At 47.5% G+C, this 24,826-nt stretch overlaps 1 protein-coding gene and 2 long non-coding RNA genes across 4 annotated transcripts; 2 read left to right on the top strand and 1 right to left on the bottom strand.

Moving 5' to 3' along the window:
• The first annotated feature begins 8,817 nt into the window (after nucleotides 1-8,817).
• On the top strand, nucleotides 8,818-12,781 carry PYCR2 (pyrroline-5-carboxylate reductase 2). Its single transcript, NM_001075181.1, has 7 exons — nucleotides 8,818-8,976; nucleotides 9,257-9,327; nucleotides 10,387-10,566; nucleotides 10,661-10,882; nucleotides 11,087-11,179; nucleotides 11,366-11,529; nucleotides 12,096-12,781. Exons 1-7 carry the CDS (start codon nucleotides 8,910-8,912, stop codon nucleotides 12,259-12,261), a joined length of 963 nt encoding a protein of 320 aa, NP_001068649.1. The 5' UTR covers nucleotides 8,818-8,909; the 3' UTR covers nucleotides 12,262-12,781.
• On the bottom strand, nucleotides 12,492-21,206 carry LOC112441823 (uncharacterized). 2 transcript variants are annotated; one of them, XR_009490831.1, is made up of 4 exons: nucleotides 21,030-21,206; nucleotides 20,610-20,654; nucleotides 13,148-13,336; nucleotides 12,492-12,872 (listed from the first exon to the last, which is right to left on the bottom strand). It is a non-coding gene; the product is annotated as an uncharacterized lncRNA (long non-coding RNA). The 2 variants fall into 2 exon arrangements; XR_003029713.2 differs by lacking the exon at nucleotides 20,610-20,654 and having other exon boundaries at nucleotides 21,030-21,203.
• A 17-nt stretch (nucleotides 21,207-21,223) lies between these two features.
• LOC112441822 (uncharacterized) lies at nucleotides 21,224-24,170 on the top strand. The gene is made up of 2 exons (XR_003029712.2): nucleotides 21,224-21,335; nucleotides 23,849-24,170. It is a non-coding gene; the product is annotated as an uncharacterized lncRNA (long non-coding RNA).
• Nucleotides 24,171-24,826: the final 656 nt, after the last annotated feature.

The following is a 24,826-nucleotide window of genomic DNA, read 5'->3' as shown; positions in this document are numbered from 1 at the left end:
CTTTGACTGTGTGGATCACAATAAACTGTGGAAAATTCTGAAAGAGATGGGAATACCAGACCACCTGATCTGCCTCTTGAGAAATCTGTATGCAGGTCAGGAAGCAACAGTTAGAACTGGACATGGAACAACAGACTGGTTCCAAATAGGAAAAGGAGTTCGTCAAGGCTGTATATTGTCACCCTGTTTATTTAACTTATATACAGAGTACATCATGAGAAACGCTGGACTGGAAGAAACACAAGCTGGAATCAAGATTGCCAGGAGAAATATCAATAACCTCAGATATGCAGATGACACCACCCTTATGGCAGAAAGTGAAGAGGAACTAAAAAGCCTCTTGATGAAAGTGAAAGTGGAGAGTGAAAAAGTTGGCTTAAAGCTCAACATTCAGAAAACAAAGATCATGGCATCTGGTCCCATCACTTCATGGGAAATAGATGGGGAAACAGTGGAAACAGTGTCAGACTTTATTTTTCTGGGCTCCAAAATCACTACAGATGGTAACTGCAGCCATGAAATTAAAAGATGCTTACTCCTTGGAAGGAAAGTTATGACCAACCTAGATAGCATATTAAAAAGCAGAGACATTACTTTGCCAACAAAGGTTCGTCTAGTCAAGGCTATGGTTTTTCCTGTGGTCATGTATGGATGTAAGAATTGGACCGTGAAGAAGGCTGAGCACCGAAGAATTGATGCTTTTGAACTGTGGTGTTGGAGAAGACTCTTGAGAGTCCCTTGGACTGCAAGGAGATCCAACCAGTCCATTCTGAAGGAGATCAGTCCTGGGATTTCTTTGGAAGGAATGATGCTAAAGCTGAAACTCCAGTACTTTGGCCACTTCATGTGAAGAGTTGACTCATTGGAAAAGACCCTGATGCTGGGAGGGACTGGGGGCAAGAGGAGAAGGGGACGACAGAGGATGAGATGGCTGGATGGCATCACTGACTCTATGGACTTGAGTCTGAGTGAACTCCAGGAGTTGGTGATGGACAGGGAGGCCTGGCATGCTGTGATTCATGGGGTCGCAGAGTCGGACACGACTGAGCGACTGATCTGATCTGATCTGATCTGAATATATCTCAGGTCATCTGACTTAGTCTACTCTGTAGAATCTTTATCTTCCAGGAAAATTATATATTGGTACCATCTATAAGGCACATAGCCCAGTTTTCTAGTGTTACTAGACTGATTATCCTTAGTATGATTTAATTGTTTCCAACACAGAGGAGACTTAAACATAAATTACCATAGCCTGGTGTTATGTATATAAATCCATCCTATAATTGTGGGAGCCTTTTCCTCCTTTGCTGAAACTTTGCTTGTTGCTCTGCTTGAGCTTGAGTAATAGAAGAAAGCTCAAATTTAAGGCCAGAGTCAGAGCAGGCATTATTAATTGGCCTGGTGAGGGGATCCCATCTAGTAATATCACAGTGACCTGGATATGACTATAATTTTTTTTTAAGTAAATTTTCTCAGGCCAACCAGTTAGAGTCTTGTAGTAGAGAAATTTACCAAGGTAACCCAGAACTAGACACAGGTAATTGGCCACAAACCCAACAAGTGGATTGATTTCTAAAATTAGCATAGGATCAGGCCAATGATAGAAAAGCATTTGATTTATATGCAAAGGTCTAAGAAGTCAAGAAAACATTATAAATGATCATATGAATCAGGTCCAGCATCTTGGGCAAGCTGTCTACCTCTGATGTCGTCGTCTTTTCATCCTGGTGTAGTGTAGTTTCTCCTGTTTGAGCATCATTTTAAGGTGAGATCAGGTCAACTATCTTCTCTATAGACCAATCCAGTGTAGGGGCCTTTGGAAGTGGGAATTAATCTAAGAGTTAATTTCCCTTCAGTTTCATTGTGCCTGAGCTAGTTAAGAGTACCTGATTAAAAAAGTCCTTCCATCCAGGTTGGAGACAGTCCTTTAAATTATGTCTTTTTCCAGTCCTGGTTGCAGGTCATGAGGCATCTGATCTTCATCCAAAGATAGATTACTGAGATAAGCTTCAGAAACAAACTTAGGGTGTTCTTTAAGAATTCAATTAAATTTTACATTAACATCACATAACAGCAAAGAACTATCCAAGAAATGAGTCTTCTACATGCAGATCTCCATTAACAAACTTGGATTTAACATTTACTGAAAAAAATTTTTTCTCCCTAAAATTACCCTCATTTTTATCAAATATAACCAAATTAAGGCCAGCTTGTTTGCAAAATAGGTCTGTTTTCACTAATTTTGGTCTGATGATTTATATAACCATATTGATCATAGACTTTTTATTTTGCTTAAACATTTATAGTCTCAGACTGAACTTTTAAAACAAAACAGGGCTAGGAAACTCACACCAAAGGCTTATCACAGATTTTGCCTAACAAATCTAGGTGAATTCTTCCCTTTTTAAGGTCTCAAAAATTCCTTGAGGTTTTTGTACCTGTTAGTGAGATAACCTTCCTAACTCATTTGATAAACTTAGTGGAAACCTAAGAGTTTCAAATCTCTGGAGGAGTCAGAGAGAAAATATAACTGTTTTGTTTATAACGTATAATTTTACCAAATTATTGCCATAATTAGTTTGAGAGGAAGGTTTTCCCTACTCCTGGAAAACACAAGATTCAAACCTGTAATTTTTCAGATAGAAACCATAAAAGTTATAAACATATTCGCTGGTTCATTCAGTCCTTTGTTAACTTTTGTGAAGTCATCAGGTTTTCCATTATAATACCAGGACATATCAGAATGTTAAGAACTCCATATAATTTCTAGGATATCTGTATTAGTGATTTTATCATACATTATAACATAAGGGGATTTATTACTCATTTGATAATCTTTTCCATGCAATTTAACCAACCAAATAAACACAGTTTAATATCTCTCTTTGGGATGTTTCAGGGGCCCTCTGGAGCATCCCAAAGTTAGCTAGAGGTCAAAAGAATTTCAAAAGAATTCGATTTAGGGAGTTTTATTGAAAAGATCAATTAAAAGGGTTTAGAACATTTGGTCAGATTTAGTCAACGTTGATGGGTGTATCATTTAGCTTGTTGATATGTCACAATGGGCATAAATACCAAGGCTCAAGGTCTTGTGAAAGTCAGCTCTGCCATCTTGGACCTAGTTGGCTCTAACCAGTTTTCTTATGTTGTAGCCATGCGTTCTGGGAAACAAAACTCACTCAGAAGAACAATGCAGATACTGGAGTTCAGTTTATTACACCGGTGGGCCCAAGGCAGAGTATCCTCTTAGCCAGGTTTTTGTGAAAACCTTATATACCCTATGGAGAAGGAAATGGCAACCCACTCCAGTATTCTTGCCTGGAAAATCCCATGGATGGAAGAGCCTGGTAGGCTACAGTCCATAGGGTCGCAAAGAGTCCGGACACGACTGAGCGACTTCACTTTACTTTTTTTTTCACTTTATATACCCTAAGTGTACTTGCTTAAATCCACCTCCCCACATTCCTTGAAACTAGTCTGGACAAGGTAAAAGAGAGATACGATGAAAGTTAACCCATGATTCACGTGTCACAAGACTAGATAAACAGTGGGCATTTATCAAGAGGACTGTGGTCATATCCCGATAAACATAATGAAATTTACAACTTTGTTCTGTTACAGAGATAATTAGCATATTCTTTTAGGCAAAGGAGAGTCCAAGTACAAGTCCTGAGGCTCTTTTATCCGGGGGGTCTGGTTTCCCATTGGTATGCCGCTTCTGTAGACACCAGGCACAAAGTTCAGAGTCCATTGGGAGGGTGACCATATGTGTAGCCTAACGTTCGCAGCCTGGCCTAAGATGGAGTCCAGCTCTGTCTGTTTCCTCCTTCACTTATGGCTGTGTCATTCCTAACAAAATCCATTTATCTAACTAATTGTAATCCAATTCTAGAAAATCCTGATCATGCATAACTCTTTTTAGTATTTTTTCACACTTTTTTTTTTTACTGAAAACACATTTCCTACTTTTCTTTAGCAACCAAGAACTAACTTTTATATTAGCATTTTATAGATTGGTGAGCATAAATACCAGTGATAATTTCTAAAACTCCTGCTTTCTTAGAACATTTTAGGATGGCACCAAACATTATTCATTTATAGTCCCAAATCTCTTTGTTTCTCTGTAAAAGGAAATTAGCGTTTAGTAGTAAATGTTTCAAAATCTTATTTTATTTGGAAATACCCTAACTCTGCAACAGACTTCCAACACTTTGTTTAGCACAACCCTTAGAAATTCAAGTTACATCCATCTGGAGAGACTATTTTAGACAGATATTTCTAAAGAATAATTATTCTTAATAGAGTTTATCCAAAAGCTCATATCTCATTTACATTTTTTTAAGAAGTTTCTTCACTCAAGGTAGTTTCCTTGTTGACAAACTTGTAACAGATATGATAATATTTAACTTATATTAAGCCTAGGTACGATGAGAATATTCTACTTAATGTTAATTACTCTAAGACATGTTTATAATTAGATAGGTCAACAAACAAACATTAATATCAGGTATTTAATACTGAATATTTCCCAGTTCACATGAACTTGGAATTTATTATTTAATTATTTGATTTGTAAGCACTTACTTTTCTTTAAGCCAATTAAATAGAGCTCATTTACAAATTAACCTCAAAAATATTATCCAGAGACAAAGACATACCAAGACATATTTAGACAGACACAACGCAAGATCTAGCTTCATTTTCTAAGCTTAGTCATGAATTAGATATTACAATATAAAATTTACTAGTTTATAAAAAACAGTTGGAATAAATAAAACTTTTAAAGGCTGTTTCCCATTTTTCCTCAGTCTCAGGGATTAGAGATGGTCTAGATAAGTGTTCCTAAGAACAGAGCCAGAGCCCTGGTCTCAAGGCACAGGGAAAGAAAATCAAAATGGCGGCAGGTCTAAACCAAATGGTGGCCAGACAAAGCAAAATGGCCATCAAAAATCACAACACAGAACACAGAGTTAAAACACACATATAGACCTGGCAGTCCTCTTCAGACCCTCCCTTAAATACAAGAATACAGTCTCTCAGAAAACCTCCTATAAAGACACAGAACTTTAGATCCAAGTACTAACAGAGTAAAGGAACATATCTCAGGTCTTCAAACATTTCAAAGGGAGGAAAGGAAGCCAGGTTGAAAGAAGAGGGAGGAGGTGGGAGAGGAGGGTGAAAGGGGTGGCCTTACAGACGTCTCCTGCCACCTGTAGATACCCAGGCGTTATGGGACTTTACCCTGGGCCTCCAGAGAAGGGAGGACTGGAACTCGGCCCTACCAGAAATCTGCCCAGAACAGAACCAGAATTCGAGTTCTCTACCAAGTGGAGGTGATCAGTCGCCAATCCTCAGCTCAGGCTGAGGCCCTTCCACCAGATTCCTGCATCCAGGACCAGCGGACTAGAAAAAAGTGGAACGATAAGAAGGGGTAAGGAAAGGAAAGAGAGAGGGCAGGGGAAAGAAGTCAATAAAGTCTCTTGTTCCTTACTGGTCAGGGCACTCTGGCCAGTTGTCCACATCAGGAGGAGACCAGGGACAAAAGGGTCCCATTTGCAGCCACTGGGTCCCATTTGCAGCCATTGGCAGGCAAGCTGGCTCCTGAGTACCCCGAGTGGTCAGGGTATCAGTCGCAGAGAAGAGTCCCGCCAGAGTTGCCATTTGTTGCAGGAAGGGGGACCCCTTCCAGGGCCCAAAACTGGGCTCTTGTCTAACACTTGGAAATGAATTGTCCGAGGAGACACATGTGCTGACAAAGCAAGAGATTTTATTGGGAAAGGGCACCCGGGTGGAGAGCAGTAGGGTAAGGGAACCCAGGAGAACTGCTCTGCCACATGGCTCACAATCTTGGGTTTTATGGTGATGGGATAGTTTCCAGGTTGTCTTTAGCCAATCATTCTGACTCAGAGTCCTTCTTGGTGGTGCACACCTTGTTCAGCCAAGATGGATGCCAGAGAGAAGAATTCTGGGAGGTGGTTGGACATGTGGTGTCTCCTTTTGATCTTTCCTGAACTCTTCCGGTTGGTGGTGGCTTATTAGTTCCCTGTTCCTTACCAGGACTTCCTGTCATAAAACAACTCATGCAAATAGTTACTATGGTGCCTGGCCAGGGTGGGCAGTTTCAATCAGTGTGTTTCCCCTAACATGAGGACAAATGAACCTACTATCCAGAGACAGACCAGGAAGGCCTTGAGACTGAAGAAATGAAGCATGGCCCACTTTCCTGGGACAGCTAAAGGGGAACAAGGGGGCGGGACTGTGGGGGGTGAGAAGGGAGGAAGGGCAGGAACAGCTGAACCCATCTGACTGGTGGATGAGAGGATCAGAGGAGAGGTGAGGTGGGCAATCTTGGAATCTTAGCAAACTCCCCACTTTCTTTCTGGGCTTCTCTGTCCCTTCAGATGGAGTAAAGGGATAGAGTAGGCACCCAAGAAGACAGGTACCAGATAAGGAGAGTGTATGTCTGTGGTTGAATAGAAGCATCAGCCTCTGACCATTCCTGAGGGTGTGTCCTAAGTGGCTGGGTGGTGAGGAAGTCCTGTCCCGTTCTGTCCCATTCCATCCCATCCTATCTCATCTATTCAACACTTGTGCCCAGGGCTTCCCTGGTGGCTCAGCTGGTAAAAGAATCTGTCCGCAACGTGGGAGACCTGGGTTTGATCCCTGGGTTGGGACGATCCCCTGGAGAAGGGAACAGCTACCCACTCCAGTATTCTGGCCTGGAGAATTCCATGGACTGTATGGTCCATGGAGTCGCAAAGAGTTGGACACAACTGAGTGACTTTCACTTGTTACTTGTTGTTATAAACACTTGCTTCCAAAGGAAATTCATAGGCATCAAACATAATGGTCATGAGAGCCACAACAGGGGCCACTGCACAAACAAAATGGATCTTTAGTCAGCAAGGTCATCATAAGAAAATAAAATCTGAGTGACTGAGCATCTGTACAATGGACTACTAAGTAGTCACCAAAATCTTATTTTAAATAACTTTCTAGTAACTTTGGAAAATATTTATTGTATATCTAGCAGAGAAATTTCAAAACCATATGTGTATCATTTATTTCCAATGATGGAAAAGGTCTGTATGCACAGAAAATAATGTGTAAGGAAATGTACCAAATATGCCTGCAAGAAACGATCCTTAGGAAGTATGACTATGGGTGATTTTGACTTCTTACTTTTATTTTTTTGTATTTTCCAACTTTTTCTCAATATGCATGTATTATTTGCTAATCAGAGAAAGTTACCAATGAGGCAGTTCTACGCATCAGGTGGCCAAAGTATTAGAATTTCAGCTTCAGCATCAGTCCTTCCAATGAATATTCAGGACCGATATCCTTTAGGATGGACTGGCTGGATTTCCTTGCCGTCCAAGGGACTCTCAAGAGTCTTCTCCAACACCACAGTTCAAAATCATCACTTCTCTTAAATTTACTAGTGATGAAAAAGTAAACATCACATTTGTGAAGCTTTTGAAAGCAAGTAGCATGGTCGGGGGGATACCTTAGTCAGGTCCTAAGGAGCCTTAGAAGGAAAGTTATGACCAACCTAGACAGCATATTAAAAAGCAGAGACATTACTTTGCCAACAAAGGTTCGTCTAGTCAAGGCTATGGTTTTTCCAGTAGTCATGTATGGATGTGAGAGTTGGATTGTGAAGAAAGCTGAGCTTTTGAACTGTGGTGTTGGAGAAGACTCTTGAGAGTCCCTTGGCCTGTAAGGAGATCCAACCAGTCCATTCTAAAGGAGATCAGTCCTGGGTGTTCATTAGAAGGAATGATGCTAAAGCTGAAACTCCAGTACTTTGGCCACCTCATGCGAAAAGTTGACTCACTGGAAAAGACCCTGATGCTGGGAGGCGGGGGCAGGAGGAGAAGGGGACGACAGAAGATGAGATGGCTGGATGGCATCACCGACTCGATGGACGTGAGCTTGAGTGAACTCCTGGAGTTGGTGATGGACAGGGAGGCCTGGCGTGCTGCAATTCATGGGGTCGCAAAGAGTCGGACATGACTGAGCGACTGAACTGAAGGAGCCCATCATTTCCTAAACAGAGGAACTGGTTCTGTTTGCAATCCTAGTTAAGAAAGACCAATCGCGTAAACCATGTCGGATCAGATCAGTCGCTCAGTCGTGTCCGACTCTTTGCGACCCCATGAATCGCAGCACGCCAGGTCTCCCTATCCATCACCAACTCCCGGAGTTCACTCAGACTCACGTAAGTTCAAGTCAATAACCAGGGCTTCTCCACCGCCTCCCCGCGCGTGCCGAGACGGTGCGGGCGGTAGCAGGGGAACTCCCAGCTCCAACGTAGATAATCCCCGGGTGCACCGAGAAGCCTGGTTTGTAGCCCACGGGCCTCCAAGCTCCAGTCTAAAGCCTCACCGGGAGCGTCACATTCGTCCCCTCAAATCAGCAACCTGGAGAGTTTCTCTAGCTTTCGAAAGGCGGCTGACGGACAGCGCCAGAAATAATATAAGCCAGACCTCGCCGCCGGCCTCAGCCTAGGGCCGTGCACGGGTGCCAACGGCAATCTCCGCCCTGAGGTGGGGGCGGGGCTCCGGGGACACCCAGGGCGGGGGCGTCCGCGACGCTTAGATCCGGGCTTCGCGCGCTGGGACGGAGCTTCCGCCCACTAATCCTGTGTCAGAAGGCGTGCACACGTCCCCGTCCCGGCCGTGGATTGGTCCCCCTGGCAGGGCGGGGCCGTTTGGAACCCTGTGGCGTCGTAGGTGAGCGTGAGAGAGGCGGGGTTGTGGAATAGACGCCGGAAGCTGCGAGCGTTTCGCGGGATCTGGCTCCTCGTCGCCGGGCCGACTACGCTCTCGGTTCTCCACGTTTCTCTCAGGGCCCCTCTGAGCGGACTCCTGCGGCGGCCGGGCAGACGCGGAGCCCGGATAACCATGAGCGTGGGTTTCATCGGCGCCGGCCAGCTGGCCTGCGCCTTGGCGCGGGGCTTCACGGCCGCAGGTAAGCGCCTGAAGGCGGGAGGCGGGTGCGCGGAAGGTCCACAGCTTAGCTTGTGACCGCCCTCCGCCGCACGAACGTGAGGGAATGAAGAAAGGGGAACTTGCGTCTGCTAGGGAATTAAGGATTCCTAAATCCCTAATAAGGGATTAAGGGGTAGGGGGTCACCAGCGACCGTCTCCATAACGGTCGGAGTGGCGTGGGTTTTGACTCTGCTCTCCCAGGGAAAACATGGGAACCGGGTGGGCCATGATCCCCAGTTGAAAAACCCTGTCTTCTGTAGGCATCCTGTCGGCTCACAAAATAATAGCCAGCTCCCCGGAAATGGACCTGCCCACGGTGTCCGCTCTCAGGGTAGGTGGGGCATGAGGGTTTGGGGAAGGGGGTGGAGACCCAGGAGAAGGGTGGCCTGATGAGCTGAACCCCTGTGCTGTTCCGTGCCCGGCGCTGACCTTCCCACCAGGAGCATCACTATCCTGCATCTTTCCTGGGGAGCTCAGGGTTGTGCGAGCAGCCAGGCACGACTGGGTTGGTCGACTTGGGTTCCAATCCAGACACAAGGTTAGTTGAGATTTTGATGTGTGAAAAGCACCTAGCACATAGTAGGTACCCAATAAAATACTCACTTTGCTTCATCCACTAGCTCAGTTAAGGTACTTAGCTGAGGTACTTAGCTTAAGCAGTTAAGGTACTTAGGTGCTCTGAGCCTCAGTTTCCGCATTTATAAAATGAAGCCCACAGTAGTCACTTTGCTGAGCTATTCTGAGGCGTAAATGAGCATGTTGGGAAAGAACCTGGCAAGTTAGTTTTCCCTCTTTCTAAACAAAGAATATCCCAAGTCTTCACCCAGAACCTGAGCAGTGTGGGAGAGGATGGCTAACGAGGCAGGCGGCAGGTAACAGGCAGTGTCTGGGCCTGGGATGGCCGGGACTGTCATCACCGGACGGCCTTGTTTCTTAGTGTGAAGTCTTAGAGGGGTGTCCTCCATTCCACCCCTGGACCACACAGAGACCAGGCACCCTGATGAACAAGTGTCCAGGCTTGGGATAGAGCCCTGCTTCTGACCATTGGGCACCAGCATTTCACCTTTCCCTTTACCTGTGCCATTTTTCAACCATGGAGACATCTCACCTGGCAGAGGGGTGCCTTGGGTGCCAGAGAACTGGTGGGGATGGGGGACAGCGATTTCCTGTTTGCCATGGGAAGCTTGTCCATGTCCAGCACTCACTTGCCCAGTAGCAACACTGGAAAACTTCGAGGCAATGGGGGTAGGGGCTAACTCTGAGGGGAACAGGGCAGGGAATTCCAGGCTGCCCTTGGCCACGTGAGCTTGGAGGGGTTCAGCTGCTCCTTGAGAGGACCAGGGCTCATGAGGCTGCCACAGAGTGTGAGCCTGGTGGTCTCCTCCTGCAGAAGATGGGTGTGAACCTGACCCGGAGCAACAAGGAGACGGTCAGGCACAGTGACGTCCTGTTCCTGGCCGTGAAGCCACACATCATCCCCTTTATCCTGGACGAGATCGGTGCCGACGTCCAGGCCAGGCACATCGTGGTGTCCTGTGCGGCTGGCGTCACCATCAGCTCTGTGGAAAAGGTGTCCATCTCAGCCCCGGCGCCCCTGTTGGTGGGAGGAGGGGGTGGGTGCTGGTGGGACTGGCAGTTCACTCGGCCCTCTGCCTTCACCCCAGAAGCTGATGGCGTTCCAGCCGGCACCCAAAGTGATCCGCTGCATGACCAACACACCTGTGTTGGTGCGGGAGGGTGCAACAGTGTATGCCACAGGCACCCACGCCTTGGTGGAGGACGGGCAGCTCCTGGAGCAGCTCATGAGCAGCGTGGGCTTCTGCACGGAGGTGGAGGAGGACCTGATCGATGCCGTCACAGGGCTCAGCGGCAGCGGGCCTGCCTATGTGAGGCCCTCATATACTCAGCCCTCTGGGGACCCTGGGATGCAAGCTGGGCTGGCAGGCAAGCCTGGGCTGGGGGTGTCGCCCACCTCTTGGGCGAGGCTGTCTGGTGGAGGAGGTTGACCCTTGGAGCTAGTTGTCAGGAAAAGACCCTAGTGTGTGCCCCTGAGTACCTGCAGCCCCGGGGCTCAGTGAGTGTCTTCACAGGCGTTCATGGCCCTGGACGCATTGGCTGACGGTGGGGTGAAGATGGGCCTGCCACGGCGCCTGGCCGTCCGACTGGGGGCCCAGGCCTTGCTGGTTAGTATCTTCTCCCTGCGTGTTCTGGACCCCGGTGTGGGGATGGGATGGGATTCTTAGGGCTCTCTGAGCCAGGGCAGGGCTTGGTGGGGAAGCTGGGGTAGGGATTGGGGAGGAATGTGTTTGGAGAAGCTCATCCCAAGGGGCACCTGCAATTTTCTCCTCTAATGGCCCTTCCTGCCCTAGGGAGCTGCCAAGATGCTGCTGGACTCAGAACAGCATCCCGGCCAGCTCAAGGACAACGTGTGCTCCCCTGGGGGGGCCACCATCCACGCCCTGCACTTCCTAGAGAGCGGGGGCTTCCGCTCCCTGCTCATCAATGCGGTTGAGGCCTCCTGTATCCGAACACGGTGGGTTGCTCTCCTTTTCCACCCAGGCCCTCCACTTGGAGCCAGCCCCATGTGGGCTGTCAGTGTCTTACACGATCTGCCTTCTGTGGTCCCATTAGCAGTGCCGGAGTCTGTGCTCTGTTAATAACCCACTTATTAGACTCTGTTAGCTTAAGGGTTTGCAGGCCTTACTTCATGTAATTCTTACACAGTTCTGATAACTGAGGTTTAACTTTGATTTCCAGATGAGGAAGTTGAGGTTTAGAGATAACAGCTTTCCCAAAGTCAAACAGCTAGTAAGTGATGGAGGTAGGATTAGACTTCAAGTCTTTGACCCCCAATTCTGTGATTTTTTTTTTTTCCCCACTCTCTCTCTCCCTAGCTGATCACAGATACCACTTGAAGCTCTGCATCCGTGTAGTAAGCCATACTTAGTTAAATAGCACTTCTGAGAAGTTTCGGGGAGTGTTTGGTTTGGGGTTCTAAGTTCGGGTGGTATCAAGTCAACAAGGGTTGGGGTTAAGTGGATGGGGAGACCTTGTGTATCTAGCTCTAGCTCCTTCAACCTCTTGGGGTTTTGCCTGCAGAGAGCTGCAGTCCATGGCTGACCAAGAGAAGATCTCCCCAGCTGCCCTCAAGAAGACCCTCCTGGACAGAGTGAAGCTGGAATCCCCCACAGTGACCACACTGACCCCAACCAGCTCAGGGAAGCTCCTCACGAGAAGCCCAGTCCCAGGAGGCAAGAAGGACTAAGGCAGCCTGGGTCTGCTCTCCCCTGTGTCCAGAGCCCTCGGCTGCGGGGGCTCAATCAGCTTCAGGTCCTCATGATAAACCTCCTTCCGTCTGTTAGACCCAGCAGCGCTGGTTTCCCCTCCTGTCTCATGTTAGAAGATGCTCTGAAGGGGTGGCTGGAAACCAGATGCAGCCCTGCAGACCTCACACAGTTGCAGGAGAGGGCGGCTGGGACTCCATTCAGAGGCCCAGCTGCGTAGGCAGGCCTGGTGACCTTCAGTGGATGACCCCTTCAACTGGGGTCCTCCCACTGGAGCCCACAGCAGGGTCAGTTTGTTGCTGAGTCAAGGTGTACGAAACATGACAAGGACTTTTTGAATTGGTAAAAGGAAAAGAAGTGAGTGACTTAGAATTATCACAATCAGAAATGCACATCTTAGACTGTGTTATATTTAACTCTTGCTTCACAGGTATACCATTGAAAATGTGTTATTCAATGTTGCTAAGTTTGGCTGCTTTAATAAAGTTTTATTTTTTATTACCTTGCTTTTCTTATGCGTAATCTCAAATCATCATCTTAGAGAACTTGAGTTCCTTGCCAGGTGTTCCTGGCTTCAGCAGGAGGGCACTATCTATAGGCAGGAAGTAGGGATGAGAAGAAATAAGGGGCCAGGCCCTGACAGCTGAATGACACTCTGCTCCAGCCCAGCCCCAGGGTCAGGTGGGCCAATGCTCATCCCCACTCTGGGGGGGCGGGGAGTGGGCAGCATCCCAGACAGGAGGAAGCTGCCTGCCTTGCAGTGGGCCAAGCACTGCATCAGATCCAGACAAGTGCCCTCCGAGGGAGGAACTATTCTTTTCCTCACTTTATAGAAGATACTGAGGCTAGAGGAGATGAGCGACTTACCCCAGTTGAGTTGCTGGTCAGTCCTGTGGTTTCCCTGTGCAGGCTGTATGCCTGGTGCTCTTCCCCAGCAGCACCTGCCTGTGGCTTTGGCTTCAGCAGCAGCTCTGAGTTCACGTCTTAATTTCCACCAGTTTTAACTAGGTGACCACGGAGAAGTTACTGAGTATCTCTGACCACAGGATTTCATCCCTGTAAATACAGAGGTCATCCTTCAAAAGGTTCTGGTGAGTATGAAATGAGACCGTGTGGAATGGCTCAGTAGAAACATCTAGAACATGTGGACCCTGGTGCTGGTGGAGCTCGTCCTTCACCCTCCAGTGAAGAGGGAGGGCAGCTGGGCTCCAACTCCAAACCCGTGAGCCCATGGGGCCAAAGTGACAAGTACAACAATACTGAAAACTCATCTTTAAGCGCCTCATTATACAGCAGCCCCTTTGCAAACCCTCTACATAAAGTTTCATGGCTTTAGGTGCTAGACTTTTTTAAGAGTAAGAGGTTAAATAAGTGGCCCCTAAAGATGTTAATAGACATCTCACCAAGGAAGATTTACAGATGGCAAATAAGTGCGTGAAGAGATGCTCAACCCCATTAGTTATGAAAGTCAAGTGTTAATTGCTCAGTCATGCTCAACTCTGTGACCCCATGGACTGTAGCCCACCATACTCCTCTGTCCATAAACAAGCATACTGGAGTGGGTTACCATTTTCAATCAAAGCCCAGTGAGAGAACACTTCACACCCACTAGTGTGGCGCTTCATTAAAAAGGATAATGACAAATGTTGTCAAGGATATGGAGAAGTTAGAACTCTTGTGTATCTGGTGGGGATGTAAAATGGTGAAGCAACTTTGGAAGACAGTTTGGTAGATTCTCAAAAAGTTAAACAGAGTGGCCAGGCAATTCCACTTGTAGGTATCAATCTGAGAGAAGAAAATATATCCACACAAAAACTTACACATGGATATTATGGCAGCATTACTCAAAACAGCCAAGAATTGAAAATAACCCAAATGTTGAAAAACCGATGAAAGGATAAACTGTAATACACACAATGGGTATTATTCAATAATAAATGAGAAATACATATGCTACAGGCCTTCCCAGGTGGCTCAGTGGTAAAGAATCCACCTGCCAATGCAGGAGACACAGGTTCAATCCCTGGGTGGGAAAGATCCCCTGGAGGAGAGCATGGCAACCCACTCTAGTATTCTTGCCTGGGAAGTCCCATGGACAGAGGAGCCTGGAGGGCCACAGTCCATGGGATCGCAAAGGGTCAGACACAACTGAACCAACTAAGAATGCAGGCAAAATCAGATTATGGAGATGGTTGCAAAGACCTGTACATTGTTGTCAAATTGTACACTTAAAGTGATGAATTTTATGGTATGTAAGTTATACTTCATAAAGCTTTAAAAAAAGGAAATATGTTTCCCTAGTTTAATTAGCTAGGAAGTGGTACCAGGACTCAAATCCATGTCTGATACCAAATTCTGTCCTTTCTGCACCAAGCCTGCTGACAAGCTGTCTTAGGTGACAGGATACTGTCCCCTCATCTCCTCCACCCCCTGCAGGGTCACCCCCCTCCCAGGCCTAAATCCACCAACATACATTTACTGAGGACCTCCTAACCGCCAGGCCCCAGTCATGCCTGGTATGAGTCCACCTGGCTCAGGTGAGTCCTCACCTGCTCAGGAACCCCCTGCCCTTTTCTTCTGATCTTTGACCAGGTATGTACGGTCAGGACTAGGTTTCACTCAGGATGTCTGTGGCCCCAGTCCTCCAGGGCATGAGTAAAGAGGGCCTCTCTAGGGAAACAGTTCCAGTCACCTTTCCACAGGGCCTCAGGCCTGCCACCTCAGTTGCCCGCCTTCTTACAGGGCTGACTGTCCAGGGGCCGGAGACGCAGGCAGGCAGAGCCAGGGGCCGGCAGCTCCCAGTGGACACCCTGGCCAGAAGGTCCGGAGCGTGTGGCCTGAGCCACCAGGAGAACACCCAGATGCCCCCTGCAAACCTTTCAGGAGCAAGAGCTGGTGTTGGAGGTCAGCGCAGCCTTTCAAGAAGCGTGCTGAACGCCCTCTGTGCCGAGTGCCCTGCGAGGCCGGGGTGTGCCCTAGTCAGTGAGACTCAGTTCTTGTTCTGAATTGCACAAGGGCCGAGGACAGGTGTGGACACAGGAAGGAGAAGTGGAAAACATGAGAAGGCAGAGGAAGAGGCAGCACGGAGACAGGTAAAGAGTGAGGAAGGGGCCAACCAACCCTCTCCCCGCACCAAGCCCTCCCTGTTCCCCCAACTATGGGAGCAGCCGGGCCTAGAGCAGGTGCAACCCCATTTCATAACTGGCTTCTCTCAGGACACCAACCCCCAGCACTCCTGCATCCATTGCCTCAGTTTTGCTCTCCTGTGAAATGGGGGCATGAACCTCTGGCCCAGATGTTAGCAATAGTTACTTTGGGGAAGTGGGATTGAGGTTACTTTCTTGCTTAATTTCTTTCTTTATTTTGCTTTAGATTGTTGCTTACGATAAGCAGACAGGATCTCCATGGTTGAAAGACTGAAAAATGTTTTCACCAATCCCCACCAGCAGGCCGTTTGTGGGACACAAACATACCCTCCTTCATCCTTGTTCCCATGTGACCGTCAGTTACTAAGCAACTCTCTGGGCAGGCACACAGGAGAGCCTGCCTGGCCTCTTCCCTCAGCGTTCCCGTGGTGTAGACAGGCCTTCCTCTGTATCTAAGTTCTTAAAGCCTTAACTTGTGCTTGCTTTCACCAATAAACCAGAACGTAGGCAGAATGGATATCGTGTCAATGTGAGATCAGGAGTGTTCTGAAAATAAAATGCAAGGTCTAAGCCAGAGTGGATGGTGTGCTACCTTTACGTAAGAGATGGGGAGGGAACTTTGCTGGTGGTCCAGTGGCTAAGCCTCTGAGCTCCCAATGCAGGAGGCTGGATTTGATCCCTGTTCAGGGAATTAGATCCCATGTACCATAACTAAGAGTTTGCATTCTGCAACTAAGACTCGTACAGCCAAATAGATAAATAAATTTTAAAAATGAAAGTGGGGATACAAAATTGGGTGAGGAAACCCTCAAAGGCTACACAGACACCAAGAAGCGGGGTACTGGGGGACACAGGGAAGGAAGCAGATGGGGGCAGGTGCGGGAGTAAGATATCTCATTATAATCCTTTCTGTACTGTACTGATTTAGGAATCGTATGAAGGTGTCACCTAGTCACCAAATACATCCTGCAAACCTTCAGGGGCTGCCAGGCTGCCCCGGCTGTGCAGTGCTCTAGCATGACACATCTCCTTGAGGTGGTCAGTCAGGGCTGGCACTACCGGAGTGCCCCACTCTCGTCTTGAACTGCATCCAGGAACACTCTGGGCATGAGCATGTCCTCCTTGGCAAAGGTAGACAGATGGGTCTTCTGGGCATCAGTCTCTTTCTTCCACCTCAGCCCACCTTCTGGGTCTCGAGCCCTCAGGATGGGCTGGAGCCTGGCTCTAGGCTCCTGTGAAACCACTGACTCCTCTCTAATGACACCACGTCCGTCGCGTAATAATCATCTGTTTTCCTGTCTGGTTCCCCCACCAGTTTGGGTGCTTCCAGCGGTCGGGGACGGGCTGGGCTGTAGACCATCCCTCCTGGTCCTAGAGCTTGACATTCAGTAAACGCAGCTGAATGAATGCCTGCAGTCATAATGAATGAACGAAATCTCTCCTGCTTAAATGTCAGTTTCGGCTGTATAGCATAGGGAACATAGTCAATATCTTTTAATAACTTACAATGGAAAATAATTTTTAAAATAATATACATGTGTATGTATAACTGAATCACCTTGCTGTGCACCTAAAACACTGTATGTCAACTATACTTCAATAATATATATATATATATATATATATTTTTTTTTTTTTTTTAATGTCAGTTTGGGCTATTTCTTGCTGTGCCTCCTGAGGCATCTGGTTTACTGAGGTGAAAGCCCCATGCAGCTCACAGCCTGTCTCTGGATCTGGTAATCCACTGTTTGTTGGGCTACCACTTCCTCTTATTCAATCAGTGAGTGTTTACTGAGCACGTGTGAGATGCTCCTCTCATGCCTGATTGGCTGCGATGTGAGGGACACAGTGAATTTCTATCCTCGCCACTCTGTCTTGAGGCCACCTCAGTTAGTGCACCCTGTCCCTCCCCCAGGGCTACCTGAGAGCTTTTTCAGCATGAGGACACCTCAAAGGTATCAGCCATTTCATATGGCTTTGGAGTCCTTTAGGTAAGAGGGAAGCACCTCAGGAATGTTTAAGTAAAAAGGGACAGGAATGGAAATCAATTTCCTAACAGTTTTCAATAGGACTTCCCTGGTGGCTTAGACAGTAAAGAGTCCTCCTGCAATACAGAAGACGCAAGTGACATTTGTTTGATCCCTGGGTCAGGAAGATTGCCTGGAGAAGGGAATGGCAACCCACTCCAGTATTCTTGCTGGAGAACTCCATGGACAGAGGAGCCTGGCAGGCTACAGTCCACGGGGTCGCAAAGAGTCGGTTGGGCACGACTGAGAGACTAACACACTTTCTACATGGATAAATGCTCTCTTCCTTGAAAATAAAACCAGAAATGCACTCGGTGGGCTGCAGCAGTAATACTTTTGATGAGACATCAGAGACTTTTCTTATCAATCGAGGTATGTCAGTAGCGGTGACCTGGAGATGCTGAGAAACCTCTGCACCTCTCAGTTTCCAGTCACCCTGAATCAAAGGTCTGGGTTCTAATCTTCACTGGCCAGATGACCTCATGCAAGTCATTCATCTGCTTTGATTTCAATTGATTATTATCCATTAAAATGGAAAAATAACACTAATGGTCTGCGCTTCTCCCAGGGTGGTCTCTGCTTCAGGTAAAGCCTTAGTGAAGCCTGAGTCAGAGCACAGCCCGGTGGCACCTTGGCAGATGACAGCATTGCCCTGACATGGAGGTCTGTGTCCCGCCCCCCACCTCTCACCCCCAACGTCCTCCTCTCCCTCCCACCTTGCCCCTTTCTGCAACCCCACAAGGCAAGGTTTCCCCTTTCCTGAGAAGGGAAGCCTGGTCAACATTTCTTGTCAAGCAGCATTTTATTTATAACCTAAAACAGAAACTTCCTTAATAAACTAACATATTTTCTTCCTAAGTACCAGGCACTCTATTATATGTGCAATACAAGTGATCTCATTTAATCTTTAAATGAATAATTATGATGTAGTTACTATTTCCCCATCTTATTTATGGTAACACTGAGGTTTAGAGCTGGTATGAACAAAGCCAATGAAGGGAAAAGCCTGGATGCTAGAAACCAAGATCCTTTTTCTGAAACACTGAACTGTCCTGCCTCAGCCGAGCACGGCTGCCCTCACTGACTGACCTAGATGAGGGGTCTTCCTGCCGGAACACAAGGAATGACCAGAAAACTAGCCTGGGTAGGGATGCAGGCAGGGGATAAAGTGTAGGGGTCCCTGGCAGGTGCCTGGGAAAGGAACCCAGAACACAGCAGGGTCAGGACTGGCCTCATTACAGCCTTCACTGGGGATGAAGATCTTGTTTTGAGGGTACCAAGCCATTGGGAGACCCTCTCAGAGAAGTAAACATTTTAATTTTTCATTTTAGTATGGAAACTAATTTGTCATTTTGAATTAAGAGAAAGGAAATGAGCAATTAATTATTTATGGCTTCCTTTTCCAAAGCCATTGCCCACCTCTCCCCCAGAAGGCTCCCCTTGCCCAACAAACGTGGGCCTGTCCCCAGGAAGCCCCGCCATACCCCCCTGTTCACACACCACCTCCTCTCCTGCAGATGCCTCCCGTCCCCCTGGCTCTTCTGCCCCATCTCCTTCCCCTGCTCCCAGCCCTTCACAGGTCCTTAGCATCCTGGACCCCACTCTGTTCGTACTTCACTTATGAACACACTACTTTGCTTGTTAGTGGTGCTATTGAGCTGGCAAGGTGCTGTCACCCATCATGTCCAATAGGATTCTCACAGGATCTTGAGAGGCGGTGGGGAGGTTATGGGCACCCCCATCTCAAACAGGAAGAGCTAAGGCAACGGGGAGGATCCGAGGCCAGAATTGCAGCTATTGGATTTCAAGTCCTCTTTCCAGTTTTCCCCCACTCATTTCACAGACGGGTTCTCAGCAACAGTAGGTAGGTGGCTCCTAAAGATACCCTTTACAAGGTAGGCCCAGGAGGAAGCTTGTCCTGGCTGCCCAGACCCATTCCGACCGCTCAGCTGCCTAGGAAAGGCTCCCAGCGCCACTAGAGGGCGCCAGACGCCAGCCGCTGAGCACCCAGGCTGTGTGATTCCTGCTGTAAAAGCCAGAGCGCCTGTGCCCTGGGGAAAAACCGGTCATAGGCACGGATTCAGCTTGGTGCGTTGCGTGCTGGCTGCAGTATATGATTGCATGTATTCACGTAACAAAGCAGCTTAGTATTGGTACGGAGGGAAGCACCTGCATCTTCTGCTGGGCAGCCTTAGCCCTCTTCCCCTCAGCATCATCTTCCCTGGTGGGAAAAGCGAGAAACCTGGATGCCCACACCTGGGTTCCTCCCCTGGGCGTCCCAGGCACTTTCTCAAGGGCCCCAGGATGCAGGCTTCTCAGAGGTCATCTCAGTCAATACACACCATACACAACAGTCTTGTTCAAGAAGAAGCCTTGAATAAATAAGTACTTGGCCGCCTGATGTAAGAAGCCAACTCATTGGAAAATACCATAATGCTGGAGAAAATTGAGGGCAAGAGAAGAAGGAGATGACAGAGGATGAGACGGTTGGATAGTATCACTGACTCAATGGACATGAGTTTGAGCAAACTCTGGGAGATGGTGAAGAACAGGGAAGCTTAGCATGCTGCGGTTCATGGGGTCACGAAGAGTCGGAAACGACTTAGCGACTGAACAACGGGATGTAGTGTACAACATGATGAAGGTAATTAACACTGCTGTACCATTATAAATGGAAGTTAAGAGAGTCCTAAGAGTTATCATCACAAGGGAAAAATGTTTCCCTATTTCTTTAATATCTTATGAGATGATGGGTGTTCACTAAGCCTATTTCATGATGTGTGCTGCGCTCAGTCGCTCAGTCGTGTCCAACTCTTTGAGACCCCATGGGCTGTAAACTGCCAGGCTCCTCTGTCCATGGAATTTTTTTCAGGCGATAATACTGAGGCAGGTTGCTGTTTCCTGCTTCAGGGGATCATCTTGGCCTAGGGATTGAATCAGCATTTCTTGCATCTCCTGCATCGGCAGGTGGATTCTTTACCACTGTGCCACCTGGGAAGCCTATTTCATGATGTATGTAAGTCAAATCATTATATTGTTCACCTTAAACTTACGCAGTGCTCTATGTCAATTATATCTCAATAAAACTAGGGAGAAAAAAGTGGCTTTGAGAGTCAGATTATTCGGTGGTCCTGTGGCCTTGGGCAAGTTACTTACCTTCCAGGCTCCTATCTGCTGCATAAGGATGATAACAGTCCCCACCTGGGAGGGTTGAGATGAGGATTAGATGAGATAAAGGGCTGGGCTTGGTGTCTGGCAGGAGGTGAGAGCTAATGACTGGAGTTTGCTGTTATTTTTACTACAATCATGCAGGAATCTGAAACTCAGGGAAATTAAGCAGGACAGATCCAGAGCCAGGGCCTGGTGGAGCTCAGGCCCAAGTGTGCGCATGGTCCCTGTTCCCTGGGCACCACTGGCTCCAGACCTGGTTCTCAAACCAGCCTGTCACCTGCCTTTTTGTAAACTAAGGGAAATGTAGAGGAAACTAGCATTTTCATTTCCAATCTTGTTACCCTTGACTCTCGAAAATCTGGGCCCCAGACCTATCCTTCCCCATATGCCCCTCACTGTGCTCACCCTATCTCCGCCACTGGAAATGGCTTCTCCTTGTCTTTTCCACTTCCGTAAATGTGGCAGATCCTCATCTCCAACTTAAAACCTCAGAGTCAGCGATTCCAAGCCTCAGCAGTGTGGGAGCCACTGCCCAGGACTTGAGAAACAGTTGTTGAATTGAGCTGACTGTGGTCACAGCCAACATTCCTAGGTATCCATGGAGATAGACCAGAAAAAAGATGAAGACCAGAGAAGAATACCTGCGTGATGACCAGTCAATGTATGTTCATGTAGAGCTCATTGTGGACCCAGAAAACGCAAATTGTTCAGGTACGGCACGCTCTGTGGTTTGGTGTCAGTATCCCAAGCCACGCAGGGCAGAGAGGGTGGCTGGCTCTCCTGTTACCCTGTGCCTCCTCAGCTGTGTGAGGATTCAGTGGGAGGAGGCGCACGAGGCACCTGGCTTAGTTCGAACCACCTGCTTCTTTCTGCCATTCCTTCATTCAGTCTGCTCACCAGGGGCACCACTGTGTGCCCAGCCCCGGAGCAGCAAATGTTATCAGACCTGGTCTCTTCCTGCCCTGATGGGGTTCCTGATCTAGCAGGGAAATAGACACAAATAAGTCACTGCAAACTCCAGATTACAAGGTGATAAATGCTCTGATGGGGGCAGTGAGGCACCCTGGGAGCAGAGAGGTGTTTGGAAATCTGATGAAGGAAGGGATGTTGGCGATGGTTCTTGAAGGATAACAGGAGTTCTCCAGACAGAGGTGGCTACAAGCAAAAGTGGACTAAGGAGTGACACCGGGGGACAAGCACTGCCTGTGTCCAGGTCTGGAGGTGGACAGAGGCCCAGCGACTCTCACTTGGCAAGTGTGAAGGGTGCAGGACTGGACGATAGGCGGGAGACCGTCTACGCACTGCTCTGTGTAGACGCGGGCCCACTGAAAGCAGCAGCAGCCAGGGAGATTTTAAGCAGGAAGGGATCAGGTCTATGTTTGCTGAAGAAAGGAAATTCTGGAAGCCTCCGGGAACTGTAACTTGAGTCTTGCCGCTATCTGGGGAGAAGATGAGAGACCAGCTGAAGAGGGTGATCCACCGGCTTAAGGATCCCTCCCTCACTTCCCTCAACACACCCCATTCTCCAGTAGCTGATTGTTTAAAAATCAATTTGTTTAATGAAGGTGCAGATAAGCTGAAGCTCCTTCCCGCCCACAGGCTTCCTCCAGGCTGCCTGTTCAATGAGGAGAGCATAATGGCTGTTGTTTAGTAGGTGCTGGATAAGGATTGTTGAGCTAATGAAGCAAACACAGGTCAGCTCCAGGAGTGGGGGAGGCACGTGGCGGGAGAGGGTGTGGAGGCCCCTCCAAGACTCCCGGCTTGGTGGCTCTAGGAACCGACCTGGGAAAAACTGGGTCAGGTTTAAGAGAAATAATAAAAACAACAGCTGCCATTTGTTGAGTCCCAAGTAAGGGTCAAACTCAGGGCTAGGCCTTTACACAATTCTTCCCAGATCGTTGCATGCACCTCTGTTGAGTGGGCATTCTGATCCCCACTTTTACAAGGAGGAAATCGAGGCTCACCTGTTTGCCCTAGGGCTGCAGTAGAGGCCAGAGCCTGTGTTCACCCCTCTCTGCTGTCAGGAGTTCCACTTGGGGTGAGGCAAGGGTGAGGTGGAGACCTCTGAAGAGCAACCTCAGAAGAAGCTTCTAGAACCAGATGTGGATTTGCAACCCAGTGCCATACATTAGAGCTAAACAGAGTTGGAGCTTTGTGGGCATCTGTGTGAGAAAAGCAAAATATTAGCTTGCTAGGGCCACTCTAACTAACCACTGCAGACTGGATGGCTTAAGCAAAAGGTGTTCATTGTCTCATAATTTTGGAGGCTGGAAGCTCCAATTTGCGGTGTCAGCAAGGTCTGTTTCTTCCTAGGCAGGTAGACATTTGCCTTCTTGCTGTGTCCTCACAGGGCCTTCTCTGCATCTGTGTCCTATGGTGGCTAAAATATTCGTTCATTCTTTTCTTGTGAGATGGCTGTAATAGCGCTTGTGTGCATGCCAAGTCGCTTCAGTCGTGTCCAACTCTTTGCGACACCATGGACTATAGCCCGCCAGGCTCTCTGTCCATGGGATTCTACGGGCAAGAACACTGGGTGGGTTGCCATGCCCTTCTCCAGGGGGAATCTTCCTGACCCAGGGATCGAACCTGCGACTCTTATGTCTATTGGCAAACTGTATTGGCAAACGGGTTCTTTACCACTAGCGCCAGCTGGGAAGCCCCTAGTAGCACTTGGTTGTCTTTAACTTCTTTTGAAACAATTTTGTAACATTGTATTGTGACAGTTGTCCTACCAGCATGCATTAAAAAAAAAAAATTGATGAGTCAAAAAAATTGACTGCTGCTAATCCTTTGGACGGAGGAGCCTGGTGGGCTGCCGTCCATGGGGTCGCACAGAGTCGGACACGACTGAAGCGACTTAGCAGCAGCAGCAGCAGCAGCAGCAAGTTGCTTCAGTCATGTCCGACTCTGTGCGACCCCATAGACGGCAGCCCACCAGGCTCCCCCGTCCCTGGGATTCTCCAGGCAAGAACACTGAAGTGGGTTGCCATTTCCTTCTCCAATGCATGAAAGTGAAAAGGGAAAGTGAAGTCGCTCAGTCATGTCCGACTCTTAGCGACCTCATGGTCTGCAGCCTACCAGGCTCCTCCGTCCATGGGATTTTCCAGGCAAGAGTACTGGAGTGGATTGCCATTGCCTTCTCCGGAGTTTTTGTGTAGCCATTTTAATATTGAAGATGGAAGAAAAAAGCAACATTTTCAGCATATTATGCTTTTTTATTTCAGGAAAGGTAAAAATACAACTGAAATGCAAAAAAAGATTTGTGCAGCGTATGAAGAAGGTCCTGTGACTGATTGAATGTCAAAAGGGGTTTGTGAAATTTCGTACTAGAGCTTTCTTGCTGGAGGATGCGCCACAGGTAGACCAGTTAAAGTTTATAGCGATGCAATTGAAACATCAAGAACAACAATGTTATGTGATGCAGGAGATAGCTGATGTACTCAAAATATCCAAATCAAGCACTGAAAATCAGTTGCACCAGCTTGGTTATGTTAATCACTTTGATGTCTGGGTTCCACATAAGCGAAATAAACCTTCTTGACCGTATTTCTGTGTGTGAATCTCTACTTAAATGCAGTGAAAATATTCCATTTTTAAAACAAATTGTGATGGGTGATGAAAAAGTGGATACTGTATAACAATGTGGACTGTAAGAGATCATGGGGCAAGCAAAATGAATCACCACCAACCATACCAAAGACCAGTCTTCATCCAGAGAAGATGATGTTGTGTATATGGTGGCATTGCCAAGGGAGCCCTCTATTATGAGCTCCTTCTAGAAAACCAAATGATTACTTCCAACAAGTACTGCTCCCAATTAGGCCAACTGAAAGCAGCATTTAACAGAAAGAAATTAGTCAACAGAAAAAGCATGATCTCCCATCAGGATAACGCAAGACCTCACGTTCTTTGATGATCAGGCAAAATCTGTTACAGCTTATCTGGAAAGTTCTGATTCATCTGCCGTACTCACCATACACTGCACCTTCAGATTTCCATTTATTTTGATCTTTACAAAATTCTCTTAATAGAAAAAAATGTCAATTCCCTGGAATACTTTAAAAGGCACTTGGGACAGTTGTTTGCTCAGAAAGATAAAATGTTTTAAGAAGATGGAATTATGAAGTTGCCTGAAAAATGGCAGAAGGTAGGTGGAACATAATGGTGAATAGTTGTTCAATAAAGTTCTTGGTGAAAAATGA

This window comes from Bos taurus, chromosome 16 (genome assembly GCF_002263795.3).
Source record: "Bos taurus isolate L1 Dominette 01449 registration number 42190680 breed Hereford chromosome 16, ARS-UCD2.0, whole genome shotgun sequence".
In the NCBI taxonomy this organism is placed as follows: Eukaryota; Metazoa; Chordata; class Mammalia; order Artiodactyla; family Bovidae; genus Bos; species Bos taurus.
Note: the sequence above shows the minus strand (reverse complement) of the source record. Positions and strands in the feature narration are given on the sequence as shown.